The following is a 16,012-nucleotide window of genomic DNA, read 5'->3' as shown; positions in this document are numbered from 1 at the left end:
CTGGACATTAGGAAGCGTTGATTTACTGAGAGGGTGGTCGGACACTGGAACAGGCTTCCTAGAGAGGTCGTCAATGCCTCGGGCCTGTCAGTGTTTTAAGTGGCATTTGGACAATGCCCTTAACAACACCCTTTAACTTTTGGTCAGCCCTAAAGTGGTCAGACAGTTGGACTGGATGATCGCTGTAGGTCCCTTCCGGCTGAAATATTCTCTTCTTAGCTTGGTCTTCTGGTACTAATGAAGTCTTCAGGATTAGTGCAAAATTAACAAGACTGACCAAGCTAAGTGGTAAGGGAGACAAAGGTAAAAACATGAAAGACGGGCAATGCAGTAAGTTGCTCCATGAATACTAAACCAGTGGTGATCTGATTATTCAGTTTGCTCCTTTTTTGCCTTTTAACCTGAAAAGTGATTTATTTTACTTACTATTCATGACTTAAACTTGGCAATGTGGCTATTTATGTGTCAGTTATTTGCTGTCTCTAGCAATGAGATAGACACATTCGCAAAAGAACTGAATAAAGCCGTATGTCTTCAGTGACCCTTGAAGCGTGTTATCTCTTAGTAACACAAGGCATGGAGTAGTTCCTGTAATTGTCAACCAGCAACACAACATACTTTGTGTAACAATACTTTGTAAAAGTTTCACAGCTCATGAAGATATGTGCAAAATTAATCCCTGCAGAACAAAACCATTTAAAAAGTACGTAATGAAGCAATTAGCTAAAAGAGGAAAGAAACTACTGACAATTTAATACGGGAAGAGTCTTTACATGTATTACTTTTTCAGTGAGTGTTTCATAACGGCACAATTAATGTAAAATACGGCCTATGAGGCAATTAGTGATGACTTCAAAAGTGAGATTTGAGGGATAATTTACATTTTAAAAATTGAGAGCAGCTCTAGTTATGTTTAAAACCCTTTATAAAATCTTCTAGATTGTAGGAGTGTGTTTTTGCGCATTGCTTACAGTTTTATGTTAGGATTATCAGCTCGGTTATGGAGAAAAGCTATTCTTGCACACAAGAAGCAAGGAGTAACCAAGAATCGTAGCTTCCGTAACAAGTGTTATTCTCCTTCGTTTCCAACTGTATTCTAATAATGTTAATGTGACTGAGGCCTTTGTGCAGTCATTTGTCAAGATACTAAAATAAAAATGCAGACCCCAAATGATCACAGACGTAGCTGAAGGTATTGAATGAAAATAGTTTATTCATACTTGCTTGTAAAACATTAAGATCATAACTGGTTATCAGTAAACGATTAACAGTAATGACAAAGGTTAACACAATTCACAAGTATTTTTGCATTAAATTGTGCCCCAAAATATATTTTAAAGAGATTGGTGGCTATTTGTTTGTATCCGCAGTAGTAATTAATTCACACTGACTGCTTTTTTGTTAATCTTCAGGGCATCTTTAACGAGTTCTAATTTTGTCATTTGCAGACTTCAAAGCAGCTAGAAATTGTTTCAGCTTTTTGAGAAATCACTTAATTATTAGAAGTTTTGTTTGTAGTCCAAATGAAATTACGGTTTCAAACGAGGTCACAGCAGTTCTTGGAGAAACTGCATGATCTGTGTCAATTTAATGAATGCAATACATGTTAATAAACTGCTCAGGATTGTGTAGGGTTTATTTTTTTATTAGATAAAGCTTCCACAACACGAAAAGAACACTCTGATTAAAGAGATAAAAAGAAACACTTTTAATGAAGAAGTGTTATATCATTTTATAATGAAGTATGAATTAAACATTCAAGAGAGGGCTCAGCTTCAGAGTTGTAATTGTTTTGATTAAATATGCAAATTCAAAAATGTTTAAATGCAATTGAAAAGGATTTACTAAAGGACATAGATTTAAAAATGAAACTGAATAGAAGTGAAGACCCTCTCTCTAGTGAAGCAGATTTTCCAGATGTGAATGGAATTTGCTCTAAAAAAAAAAAAAATAGATTACCAGCTTGATTTATCCATTTCTAAGGATGTGCGAGTCCCCCGTCTCTGCTGCCCGGTGACAACTGCCCGGGTGCTGGTGGGGACAGGCAGCACAGCGGCATTGGGCTCGTGCCTCTGCAGAATGCCTGAGGAAGCTGTTTGGTGTGTGGCTGTGGCTGCCCGGCTTGTGCCATCCCACGGGCTGCCCGGTGTGTGGGTCCTTTGCTCCTGTACCACAGTGGGAGTTGCAGCTGGTCTGTTGTGCCCCTGCCTGTTCTCTCTCTGCAGTTTTACGTGTCCTCTGCTTTCCTGGCTCTTCCAGTGCAAAGAACGTGTTTTCCATTTGCTCTGAGGGGCTGCTTTAATCGTGGTGAACATAAATTCACACAAATATAGGGTCCCAACTATAGCTTACATGTAAATGTACCTTCAGTGAATTAACAGTAAGAAGTGCTTAGAGCCTGGACAAATTCTTCACGTCATAAGAACTGAAGATAAAAAAGGGAGAGAGATTTTCTCCCTCGCACCTCCTCCCTTTTTTTTCTTTCCCTCAACTAGATAATCTGTATTCACTTAATGTTTTTATCATCTTCACTTGCTTTGCTTAGTTTAGGTCACAGGTTTTGCTGATTTTAGTCTTTCGGCTTCCTAAGTGTTACAAACCACCTTGGCACTACTACTGCCCTGTTATAATCTGAATTTTTTAATGGAACTTTACTAACTCTTGCTGGTGATGAAGGAACTCTTTCAAGAAGAGGAAGCTCTCTAAGCCCTTCTTGAGGCTATAACAAATACATGAACCTCCTCAAGAAATTCAAGAATAAAGAGCTCTTTCTAAGACCCTCTTGGAAGGGAGTGTTGAAAATACACTGAAGTGGATTCTGAGAGCTCTTTGGAAGAGAAGCTCCAGTTAGTGAGTTCTTTTTCTAAAAGACTGTTTCTGCAAAGTAAACCAGCAGGACCAGAAACTCAAGAAACACTTCCAAAGAAAAGCAAGCTTTCTGCATTGCTGGGGCTCCAGCAATCACACTAAGTACTCCCAGTCCCTCACACTTGAAAACTTTCTAAGGTCTTTGCCTTAAGACAAAGCCTGAGACCCATTGGTACAGTTTTGCCATTGTTGCTTTTACAGAGTGAGATGTGAATTGCTATTTATTGTATCACAATGATGGAAGCATATGTTATTTTTTGACAAGTGTATATGTACGTTTAGGGATCTGGCAGGTAATTGAGACTATTGCTAGCAGTTTCCTCCTCTTCTTACAACAGGTAAAACATCTTCATGGGCAACAGCAAAAGTGTTGTATTTCCTTTTAACCACAGTTTAGGAAATGAATCAACTTTCTTTCTTGCAGTATGTACGAGTGGCTTTGTCAATAGGTATTACTGATTGCAGAGACAGTATGCTGACAGATAACATTATATGTCAAACCATATAGTTTAGCTAAAACTTTACTGATGAAGATAATTAATATTACTGGTCCCAGTACGGACCCCTGAGGGACACCACTTGTTATCAGTGTCCGTCAAGACATTGAGCCATTGACCGCTACCCTCTGGATGTGACCATCCAGCCCGTTCCTCATCCACTGAATGGTCCACCCATCAAATCCATCTCTCTCCCGTTTAGAGAGAAGGATGTTGTGGGGGGCCGTGTCAAAGGCTTTACAGAAGACCAGATAGATGACATCCATAGTCCTTCCTTTGTCCACTGATGTAGTTGTTCCATCGTAGAAGGCCACAAGGATGGTCAGGCAGGACTTGCCCTTGGTGAAGCCGTGCTGGCTGTCTCGAATCACCTCCCTGTCCTCCATGTGCCATAGCGTAGCTTCTGGGAGGATCTGTGCCATGATCTTCCCAGGCACAGACATGAGGCTGACAGTTCAGTGGTTCCTGGGGTCCTCCTTTCTACTGCTTTTAAAAATGGGTGCAATGTTTCCCTTTTTACCTGTTCAGTGCTGTAACTGCAAGCTCTGCACACACTGTAACTTATGATTCCCATATCTTCAGATCACACGTGTTTCTCACATCTTCCCCTTTAAAAAGTCTTTAATTAAAGGACTTTTTTCATCTTGATATATGGAAATTACTATCTTATATCTCTGGTCCAGTTTCAGTGCATGCTAATAACGTGTTCATGGATTGCAGGAGATTTTTGCTTAGATATAGTAGTTGGTTTTTGAAGCTGTTTAATGCAACCTGCCTGTTCTTTCAGTATCTGTACTGGCAGCTCCCTCTTACCATGAAGTTTTTAAGTGAATTCATGGTTCTTGCAGAGTAATTAGTCTTTGGAAATAGAACAAAGACTGCTGGTGTCTGACAGAAAGGAGTGGCCACCAGATATGCTTAATTGGTGTTTATTCAGGTAGTGGGTAATTGTTATTTACAAACTACATTAAAGACTTTGTATTTTTTGAAAACACGTATGACTTCATTATAAAGTCAAATTAGATTTTACTTTTTACTGTGTCAGTGCTAAAATTAAAGATGAGTCCACTCTTCAGATTTTTGTATACTGGAAATTACTTGGAAATTCAGCTTATTATAGACTGTGAATTTTTGGTTCAGCTTGTTGTGAAGATGACGTACAGACCTAACTGTGAAAGTCCCACAAAAGATTTGGTGTTCACTGTTGGAGTTGGATCGGGGCCATCCCTAGTGAAAGTGAGCAAAGGTGGGGCAGGGGAGGCAGCGCATGCGGTGTGTGAATTGTCTTATCCTGGGCTAAGTTATGACCGTCTCTACATCTTCCTTGTCTTTTATGGTACTCATTTAAACAGCGTACAGTGAGTAACTCTGAAACAATTTATAGCTGGATGTCAATGCCGAGCTGAGAAATGGCTTGGATTGAAAGCAGGCATTGTGTGAGCAAAGGCTGATGATACTTAACATTTAATCTTTATGACGAAATGTAGCTGAACCATTTAGAATTAAATGTTTGACAAACTATTATTTTTGTAAGATCATTAACCTGGATTGCCCACTTTATATGATACTTAGAAAGACAGGACGCAAATGTTGTTTCCAGATTATTTATTCTTGTACCAGATCAATTGCCCATTTATTTTTATATATTTACGATCATCTCAGTTTTGCCCTTATGATGGTAATGGTTATGTTTATTTGCTCTTATGGTTTTTCAAGTTCTGGATGTGGAGACATGCTGAAGTCTTTTCAGCTCCCTTCTCAACTGTGCGGTGGGTTCATGTGATAGCTCATCTTCCAGAGAGCTCTGACAACCAAGGCTCTATCTCTTCTCCCAGCATATGCTGAATTCAATTAGGCACCAGTTCAGAAAAGGCTTTGTGAACATTCTGAATCCATGCCACACTTTCTGGTCTCAGGAGCCGCCAGATGCCTAAATGCTGCATTCAAGCCAGATGTCTAAATATATAAAATGAATGACTGAACAAAGTGCTTCCTTAGTAGAGCATATGCCTATAGGATGGACAGACCTGAGGGGTCTGAGATCAGCTCCAGAACGTGATGTTCTGCCAACCCGCATCCCTGGCCACCAGGAGGGAGACCGGAATATATTCTCTTCTGGATGAACTGTATGAGGAAAGAGCACCCTTGCCTTCATTTTTTTTGCTCTCTTGATATGGGATACTGAGCCTTGGATGGAAGTCTCTCCTGGCAGTATCAGAGACAAACTCTGTCACTTCTCAGTGAGTACAACTGCCTCTGGGACACTGAAGTACTTCTTCAGCAGGATCAAACAGTTTGAAGAACTGAGCAGCATCCATTCAACCATTATGAATAGGCTGCCTTGATCTTGTTAGGAAGTTTATGTAATACAAGGTACACAGAAAAAGAACTTCTAGTAAAATAATTCAAGTCCTTCACTGACTGTTAAGGCTGCCAAAGGGGTTTTCTCTTGTTGAAAGCAGAGGGAGAGAAAATCAGAAATGAATGCAATACTTATGATTAACATTATGGACGCTAGTTCAGCTGTGGTAGAAGGCAAAACTGAAACACACTTGAGCAGGAACAGTAACCTGCATTATACATGGATTATAATTCCTAAGAGTGGTGTGTCTTGAAATTGTTCGTAGACCATTGTCACTAGGCGATCTTAGGCTTTGTCACTCTTTCTCAAAAGAAATAAACCTTTCTGAGCTATGTTAAAAGCAAAGCTTAAGATGCATTTATATTCCTAGTCTTTCTAGAACCTGGAGCCTTAGTGATCTTAAAAAGGTGATTGTCTTATTTTCCCTTCTGCACAAGGCTGCCTAGTTCCAGATTCTGAATAGTGTGTGTATGCATTGAGAGGGACTGTCCACAATCTTATGAAGTGCCTGCAGAGCATTAAAACTTGAACCCAGACACTACTGTTTTGGACACCCTATACATGATTTTATTAATAATCTTGAGAATAACTAAATGGATCCTGGAAGACTGTGATGAGAGTCTACTGGTAATGTAATAATTCTGCAATAAGATTAAGTACTAGTAATGATTCATGGTAAGGCAAGGTAATAACTTTCTCCTCTCACAACTGTCAAAAAAAAAAATCTATGTAGTCAAGTAAGTCTTGAGTAATTATTCTCCTTTGTAAGAGTGGCAAGCATAGAAATAAAATGTCAGTGTATTTACTCGGGAGGTCTCACTAGCAGGATGTCTTTTTTCCTCCTAGGTATGGCAATGTGGAGGAAGTGTTGAGGTTCTACCTTGTTCCAGGATTGCCCACATTGAAAGAGCACATAAGCCATACACAGAAGATCTAACTGCTCATGTCCGGAGAAATGCACTAAGAGTGGCTGAAGTCTGGATGGATGAGTTTAAGAGCCATGTCTATATGGCATGGAACATACCGCAGGAGGTGAGTCACAAAGACTGGTGTTTGCAAGGTTTGGCTTTAGAACATTTGGGGTTTGGTTCCTATTCTGAATTTTTATTTTTCTGCTAGGATTTTGTTATTTGTATACACGTATGTATTTATTTCTTACATATAGGCATAAGATATACCTACACATACACACTTACATGTAAAAACATATATGTAGGTTTGTCTTATTCTAGAATAATTCCTTTGTCTTCAGGTTTCTTAAAAATTAATTTCTTGTCAAGTTCATCATCCTCACTGATGAATCTGCGTGGTCATTTTAATCTAGTAGTTGCAGAAATGGAGGGGGAAAGTCATCAAATCTAAATTACATATCTTATTTTTTATTTAAGTGTCTTATTTACCATCACTGAGAGCTGTAATTCCACCAGATTTGTGAGGGGCATTCTGCCAAGGGTCGAGGGGGGTTAACATCTATCAATTCAAGTGTGGATGTATCTCTCTTGAGTAATTTTCACATCAGAGTAAGAGTGGCTGGCTGACGTCATGACATATTGTAGGATCTAGCTGCAAATCCCTTTTGGCCTGCTTGTCCCGATTTCTTTTCTATAGATGACCAATGGTTGGTCCATAGTATTGAAAAGATATTGTTGGATGGCTGACCGGAGAGTTCTGTGTGACATCTGATTGTTTTACATGTTCTTAGTTTCTGTACTTGATGGTATTTAATCCATGAACTGTTAAGAGCTATATGGCTCTGAGAAAGTTGACTATTGTCCTGTATGTATTCTGGAAAATATCCAGGATCCACGTAGAATAGTTGTTTCTACCTAGAGGTTGGAAACCATGTCTAGTTTAATCTGAGGTTTGACTTACAGTGAGCAGTTGTCATCATTACAGCAAAAGCAAATATTCCAGACTTAATAAATGAACTTGGTTAGTTCTTTTTAGTTCTTTTTTTCTTTAATAAAATTTCTGTAAGATTTCTTAGAGTGATTTTGCAACTGTTTGAATAAACTGGTTTTGCTGTGAGTTTTGGTTCAGGAAATAAAATGTGGTACTTCTCTTTTAGTTTAATAAGGAAAAAAGGTTAGAAACCAAAAACCAGCTAGATATTATGTAAATGCTGATGTTGATTCAGCTGCTTTCAGTAATTTCCCTTGTTTCCTGTGGTTAAAATTAAATAATTTTGGCAAAGTGGGGAAGTAATTTTCCTATTTTCAGGTTGCAGAATTAACCATATAACATAGCAGGAAAGCACTGGGAAAAATTCCTCTATGGTCTGGTATAGGGAAGGGACCTTTCTGGAAGCTGCTCTCACATTCACAGACTCTAAGCTGCTGCATAAGTGTCCCTGTTTGGAGCAGTGTGTATGAGAATAGAGACTTTTCGGGTAGATAGGGATACTTATTTTGCATCAAAACAATTTCAAATTATTTTTTTGTCATTAACTTGATAGATTTATGTTTCAGTTTCTATTTTATATCGTTACTTATTTTCCTGAAGATTGGTTGATCTTCATTGATTGATCAAGTTTCATTTTTTGACTTGCAAACGTAGCATTAGCACAAAACTTAGAAATTCCTTTTGCTAACCAGGATATACAGTATTGTACATATATTTGCATAATATTTATCTGGATATGATGGTGGTAGTGCTTAATCTTGTGCAAAGTTGAGATTTGAATGCACTTTGGAAATCAAATTCATAATAATACAAAGATAAGTTGTTATTATTACTTGTTAAATGAAAATTTAACAAGTAATAATAACAGTCTTGACTGTGCCAGTAGATGAGAAGAATAAGTCTGATATAATACATTTTAAAACTCATATATTAAACAAAAGAAGCAAATATATTTCGTTAAACAAAGGAAAAATAAATGCAATATGTGGACTGGACTGTTTTTTTCAGGTCACAAAGTGCATCAAGATGTTTGCACAGTAGATCTTCTACTGCCAAAACAGATTTGGTTCATAGTTTTGGGGAGGAGTAACAAGTTTTCTTATTACTTCAATCTCCAGTCATTTTCCCATCACAAATGTACTAATCATTGTACTGAACTGCTGGAATAAATTGCAATGCAGATTACTTTCTCTCTTTATCTTCACAAAGGCTACTGCTGTCAAACCATACTGCAGACTTAAAAGCTGGAAATGGCAAGCACTAAATCAGGTTTTAATAGTGGTAGCCTCTTCTGCAACATAATGAGATGCCTCTGTTGAAGGGAGGAATCTATTTACTATGTGTGTGCACAGAACCTCACACAAAGAACCTTGGTTTGTATTTCTCATTGCTGTAGAAAACCAAATAATCACGCATGTGCCCATAAAATATGCTGGGAAACAGCTTAGTTTTCACATTTGTAACAGGCCTGTAAACCCTGAATCTTCTCATTAAGTGATAATTGCTCTGGGATGTTCCAAGACAGGATGGCATCTGTCGCCTCCAGGAGGCTTTCCTGTCAGATGGGCTCTGGGACTTACACTGGGCACATTCCAGTGGTGTTCACCCAGCTTACATCTTTTACCAGATGGAAAACAGTTAAGGAGTTAGAAGAGCGTTGAGGCTCTGTTTTGTTCTGACAACCTGATATTTGCTCGAGTTTCCCAACTCACCTGTGTAATTTGAAGCTATGTTAAACAAGTGCAAGGCCAGGTGCCAAGGACTGGGGGAATTGCTCCAAAGACCTGGGAGCACCTTTTCCTTTCTCATGCTAAACTTGGGGAGTACTGAATGGATTCTAGAGCAGTCAGAAACAAATACATGTTTAAGGAAAGCTTCTGGCCTTTTAAGGGGAAGATGAAAATAGAGCACAAAATTACACTCCCAAGCACTGCAATTGAATCAGTCAGTATAAAGAAAACCTACATCATTAGCAGGAGTCCTCTTTTATACATCAAAAGGTTAGGAGTGATGCAGTCTGATTGTTATAGAAACATCTGTAGAAAGAAGGAATATTCAGTGTAAAGAAGCAACCTAAAAAAAACTTTGGGCTTGTGAGACACTTGTAATAAAGAATTCCAGTAGGCAGGGGGCAAAGAGATGATGGGTGAGAAAGGCTGGGGATGAATTAGGTCACATTTAGATCTCAGACTGGATGGCAATATCTCTGTTTTATCTTTGCTTCCCTCAAGATTAAATTAAAGGTGAAATACCAATGAGGGACAATTTTCAAATCAAACCTAGCTTCAGCTTAGGCAAAAAGATGTTGAGGCGTCATTGTGAGAGACACACAGAGGACAGACAGCTAGCATGGCCAAATACTGTTACACAAGTGGGTAACTACAGGAGTAATTCTCTGTCTGGAAGCTGATGAAATAGCACACTGGTAATGGACTGTGGAGGTAATAGAAATGTATTCAATTATAGCAGTAGGGACTTTACATGAAATACGTTATTCCAAAATGTTAACCACAGGACATGTTTTTTCCGTGGCAGAATTCCCAGATCTGTGAGAAGCTCCATAGTCAGGTGTTTCCAAAGGTTTTAGTCTTTGAAAGCTAATGATAATAAAAAGGAGTTAGACTCATTTGGCAGCGTGCTGTGACTGCCCTCTTGGGATCTCTGCAGGTGGCTCTGAAGCACTGAGGCTTCAAATGTGGACCTCAGATACTGTGGTGATTCCTGCATTGTAACTGTAACTATTCCTGCATTAGACAAATAGATTCAGAAAAGCACTTGAAACCCAAAGGAAAGATTTTTCAAGTCCCAGAAGCAAGAGCCACGTTCTCCCTCTGTCATCCTCTATGTTTTTGGTTTGTGGGGTTTTTTTAAATTGTTTTGTTTTTTCTCCTTTTTCTCCTCCCATCATATTCTCAGCTTTGGGGAACACACTGGGTTGTTGCTGATGATAAAGCCAGTGTGCTATGTGTGAGCTATTTGCCTTCTCCAGCTGCATGGGAGGATGCGATTACTGAGGCCCCAGATGCTCTTTCTTACCTTATACAGCAAACTGTGAGGAAACAAGCATTGGTACCTGCAGGGGTGCATGAGAAAGGAGTCAGGATGCACTGGACCAATTCAGTACCTGATCCCAGGAAGCCTGGGATGTGCTGGAGGTCAAATGTCTGTGCTGGCATCGTTCTTTGCCTTCACACCAGCTGCAAGTGCAGCCAGAGCAGTGCATGAGTGGGATTTGTCCATGGAATCAGTTGGTTGTCTTACAGCACCCTACAGTGTGTTCCTTTATCTAGCCACTTGCTAGAAAAATCAGGAAAACATGATCTCTAAAGGAGCAGTTCTACATAACATTTTATGAACAATTAATGGCCAAAGGGGAGGGGAATCATCAAACTTGAGTTATGCCTGTTTATCCCAGACCTCAGTTTCCTACTTTATAGTATACTTTACTAACGTGGAAGTCAATTCTACTGTAGTTAGAAAATGCTTCCATAATAAAACATACTTGGTATTATTATAATATATATATGTTATTATTATTATTATATATTAATTCAGTGCTTTGGGATGTAAGAAGCAGCTGTTGCTTCAGCAGCTCAGAAACCTGGTTACTTATAAGGATACCTTTTTGATGTGTAGCTAATTCCAGTGTTATTTTTGAATCATAGCTGCTGGCTGGCAAAATCTTTGGGGCCTTTATTATCCAGTAGAAGCTGTTGTTTAAGTAGACAGATTATAGGATTTCCCTATCAAAATTTATTATCCTGTTTTTTCTGAGGCTGAAGTGGTGGACCAAAATGTGGAGCAAAATGTCTCATTTTACTTCCTGTCAAAGAGCAGTTGTGGAATTGCACTTAGATCCCTCTATAAAAATTTCTGTTGCGTGATTTTAATGCGAGAAATTATTGATTTTTATATATAGGAACTTTATGAAACTCACGCTTTATGATCTGGCCTTGTGATAAGTAGAAATTAGGTTATCCAGAAATGTAAAGAAGAATAAAAATTAGGGGAGAGAATATTCTGCAATTACTTTTAACAAAATTAGCAATGTTTATTTTTACATTACAAGAAAAATTTAGTAAGCGATATTTCAGAAAGGTGAGCAAAGCATCTGCTTTTTGCAGTGAAACAGTAAACTCAGACTTCAGAAATGGCCAGAAAGTGTTATATATAATACTCATGACTAGGCACAGTGGGACACCAGCAATAAGGCCGTTTCTAGGGCAACTTGCTACTTCCTGCCAGTTACTTTTGGATTTTGAAGGTGCTGGGAAATTAGAGAAAAAACGGTGATATTCCTTGGGAGCTAGATGTGTAAACCCTGCTGAGTCAGTAGAGTCTTTCCATTGATCCAAGAAGATGTTGAAAGATACGTTGCCATGGTGGCCTGTATCATATTTAACCGGGTCACTTACGGAGTGTGTGGTAACAGACTCACTCTGTGACCCAGAACTGCTAATTACCATAGGTCATAATCCCCTTTGCAATGAGGGAGACTCTGGATGATCAGTTTACACAGAAGTGCATTAATGATTTCTTTTCTGCTTTTTCTGTCCCTTGTTTTATATGCAGGACTCTGGAATTGATATTGGTGATATTTCTGAGAGGAAGGCCTTGAGGAAGAAGCTCCAGTGCAAGACCTTTAGGTGGTACCTTGTCAGCGTCTATCCAGAAATGAGAATGTATTCAGATACTGTCGCCTATGGGGTGGTAAGGATCTTGGTTATATTTTCTCCTTTAAAAAGGTGGGGGAAGGAAGGTATAATAGTGGAAGTAATTCATGAAGACAGTGCCTGGCTCCAAGTAGAAGAATCAGATAAACCTGAAGTCAGTAGTTCAAATACTTCATAGACTGGTGAGTTGACAGAGACAGCTGCTCTGCTGTAGTTCTTGATGAGGTATTCTGCACATTAACTTCCTCCCTGATGTTTTGTTTGTTTGTTCCATTCCTCTCAGAGACAACCAAGGTATAATTTTTTAGACACACTGCAGGTGTCAGTTGGAAGGATTGTGGCAGCAGGTGAATTAACGAAATATGCTCAGTATTTCAACTTCAAGCTTCTTAATATTATAGCCAAGTCAGAATTTAAATCCTCAAATGCCTGTATTTTGGTATAATCATCATCATGACTCTTGTGACAGTAGTACCCTTGTCTGTGTTGAAATCTCACTTGAGTGGTACTGTGCTAATTAAAGCAGAGACAATTCTTGCCCCTAGAAAACTGGCAATCTAAACAGAGAGAGCAAGTGTGCATGATGTGGAAGATGAACACAGTAAGTTAATACAGGCCCATAATAAGCTAGTGGAGCTAGGACGTCCTTTTCACATTCTCTGTCTGGTGTCATATTCACAAAAATTGATTCCTGTGAATTAAATTTTCCTTTTTGCAAGTCCCAATCAGAAAATGTAAGTATAATAGAAAGAGCAGATCATGCAAGTGTTAAGGTTTGGTTTGAGACATTCCTCCTCAAAAACAAGTCTGAGTTGTGTGGTTTTCCAGTGAGGCTCTGAGAAGACCCTTGAGGGTGCCACAGAGCAGCTGCTGTTTTGGCAATTGAAGTGATTGTATGCTCCACGAAGTTCCATGACCCCTTTGATAATCAATTACAATTATTGTTCTGGCTTTTCATACAGTCCAAAGAGAGAAGAAAACCACTTCCATCAAAGGTTTAGGTCATTGTTAAATACATGAGATAATACTTACTTTCCAAAATAGTTCAGAACAAAGCCAAAATCACACCTGTGTGCAAAGACCCTCTTCCACAGACTCTGGAACTGCCCTCAGCAATGCCATGATCTGATCAGGCATGGGTTTTCCTGAGAAGAAGGCATAGCAGCTAACAGATGCACGGTTCTGCTTGTAGGGACCTCTGGCTAAAAAGAAATCTTTGACTGCAGGTAGAAGTGATACTAGATAAAAAAGGAAGACCAGTGGAATAGCAAATGTACTTGTGTAGTCTCAGGATTAACTCCACATCATGTAAGTCAAAGTGAAAATCGGCGAGCAGGCACCCTGTGATTTTGTATTCTGCTGAGACTTTCATCAGCCTTTGAAGGTTCCTTGAAGGCAACATACAAACTAAAAAGAATCAGAAAGAGTTTGGTACAGAAATACTGAACTCACTGGTCAGCAGAACATGCATATTTAGGTACTGCATAATAACACACATGATTTGTCTGCAGTATGAGAGTAGCCCCATCAGCTAAGACAGATGTGAGGAGTTGGCTTTAATTCATTATTTGTACTATCACAAAAAAGAGTGGTGGACAGCTGTAGCAATGCATCCGTACAGGTAAAGGGGGAGCGTTTCATGAAATACACAGCTTACTCTTTTACAAAATACTGTTGTATGAAACAATAAGATAAAGAGCCCCAATCTTTTTAGTCAAAGCATTGCTTGGATCTCTAGTCTTCATGTCTGCTTGCATGTCTTATAATGGAAAAAGCTGTGATATTTCAAAGCAAGTCAGCTGCTTGCTGATTCTCCAAGTGCTTGCATTCATCAACTCTTTTTTTTTTTGGGTAGAAAATAGATATATTGGTACTATAGCATTATCAGTAATTTTTAAAAGTACTGAGTAATTACAAGAGCTATCTGAATAGGGATGAGAATTAGGAGATAGGCATCTGCAGTGTCAACACGCATACTTATTTCCTGAATCCCAAATCTCCTCTTCTGTGACAGTTAGGAAAACAGTTGTATCATCCATGTCTAGTTTATGCTGTGGCATACAGACGGGGTTAGGGTTGGTGGTAGAGTAAGGGTTTGGGAACCACATTTCTTTCTGAATTCTGCAGTACCCTTAGAGTCAGGAGAAAGGGATGTCAGTGGGCCAAAAGCTGCTTTATTTAGTGTAAGGACTGACTCCTTGATTTCAGCATCGTGTTTTGGACAATTCTGAAATTCAAAATTTCTGTAGTCTAGTTTATCTCTGTGTTCTATAAGGCGTTAAGTTTGAAAGGGAGCAAATGGCATTTTTGACTCGTTATTTCACTTTTCAGCATGGAGATTGGAGACCTGGTTATATATTGGGTTGTAATTAAGATTATGTCTTGGTAGTCTAAACCTGCATTATCCAAATTAATTGTTGGTTGCCACAAAACCACTAGATTTTGGAAAGGAATGGTTCTCAAGAGTCAGTGCCTCACGTTTTGAAACAGCATTATTATTTACCAGGCCAGTGACATTCTTGGCTTTCTATACTGATCATTTTTCTACAGATATTCCAAGTTAATTTTAGAATAGTGATTGGGATAAGAGTTTGAGAAATTCAATGTGAAGAGCTCATTTTATTTTTGTGTTTTGAAGGTTTATAGGAAGAGGACTGGCATTATAAAGAATCTAGTGTTTCGTCTTTTTTTCTGTAGCGCCTGATCACTGGACACCTGCTGTTAGGCTTGAGGTCATGTTTCTTTCTAGAGCTTGGGCTCTAAAGTCTCTGTATCTGTTTGACTGCTGGGTCAGCCCCCTCAGCTAAGTTACATGCTCATGTTGATCTGGGCAGATTTTTTTGCTTCCTTTTTTTATGGGGATTGTTGTGGAAAAGGAGGGCTAGGACAAGCACTAAAATTTGAGTTTGTTGAAGAGGTTTTGAAAAGACAGGGGTAGTGATGGATCCAGGTATGAATTAATAAGACTGATATTTATCATTGGTTTGGATAGAAAGTGGTATCTATCACCTGATTATGATTAGAGTCATGGTTGTGATTACATTTATGTCTACAAAATAAAAAGCTTTAAGAGAGGAAGCTATTTAATTCTCAAGGCTTGCATCTAGAAGAGTACGGCCAGTATTAACACCTAATGCAGATTTTCTCTAATATTGAGACTTGTCCTGTCTATTATTGAATTTAGAGTTAGTTTTGGAGTTGGAAATCTTGTAGGGAAGACTTCATGGTTTTGATTTTATTCAGTACCTGGCTTCAGTCTGTGGCTTGTCCACACTTCTGATATACTAACGCACTTCTGCACCTCCTTCCTAAACATGACGTTTCTTTTCCTCCAGGGAGGCCCCTGTACACAGCTGATGGGGCTGCTCAGTTAGTCACAGATGGTTGCAAACCACATCACCCCTTCACTCCCTCTGTCAGACAATCCTCCCCTGTTCTCTGAACTGATCTGACACCACTGAACACCTTTATACATGACCATGGGTATGCAATCCGCATCTTTGGCCTCCCACTCCAAAAAGACCTTCCAGCTCTCTGTGCTCATTAACTTAGCACTTTCAGAAAATTCTGCCTCAGCATCACACAGGTAATGCCCAGGGCTTTGTGATGAGCAGGGCCAAATGCTTTGCACTCTGTTCATAGGTTGCTGTATGTGGGTTAGCCCGGATTAGTGCAAGGAGCCAGTGCATACCAACTGGCCACAAGTCTCT

The 16,012-nt window shown here is 39.1% G+C and overlaps 1 protein-coding gene across 2 annotated transcripts in view; it reads left to right on the top strand.

Annotated features, from left to right (window-relative positions):
• GALNT18 (polypeptide N-acetylgalactosaminyltransferase 18) overlaps nt 1-16,012 on the top strand; it is a gene marked incomplete at both ends in the record, with an annotated part of 236,302 nt that overhangs the window by 173,788 nt on the left and 46,502 nt on the right. Inside the window, 2 exons of one of the 2 annotated variants that reach the window (XM_080345458.1) lie at nt 6,574-6,759; nt 12,202-12,339. In XM_080345458.1, the coding sequence (XP_080201584.1) occupies nt 6,574-6,759; nt 12,202-12,339 (324 nt within the window). The remainder of the gene's footprint in view (nt 1-6,573; nt 6,760-12,201; nt 12,340-16,012) is intronic. The other variant, XM_080345457.1, reaches the window with a different exon arrangement.

The sequence above is a fragment of the Nesoenas mayeri genome (assembly GCF_963082525.1).
Source record: "Nesoenas mayeri genome assembly, chromosome: 5".
NCBI classification, from domain to species: Eukaryota; Metazoa; Chordata; class Aves; order Columbiformes; family Columbidae; genus Nesoenas; species Nesoenas mayeri.
The sequence above is the reverse complement of the archived record's forward strand: the minus strand, read 5'-3'. Positions and strand labels throughout refer to the sequence as shown.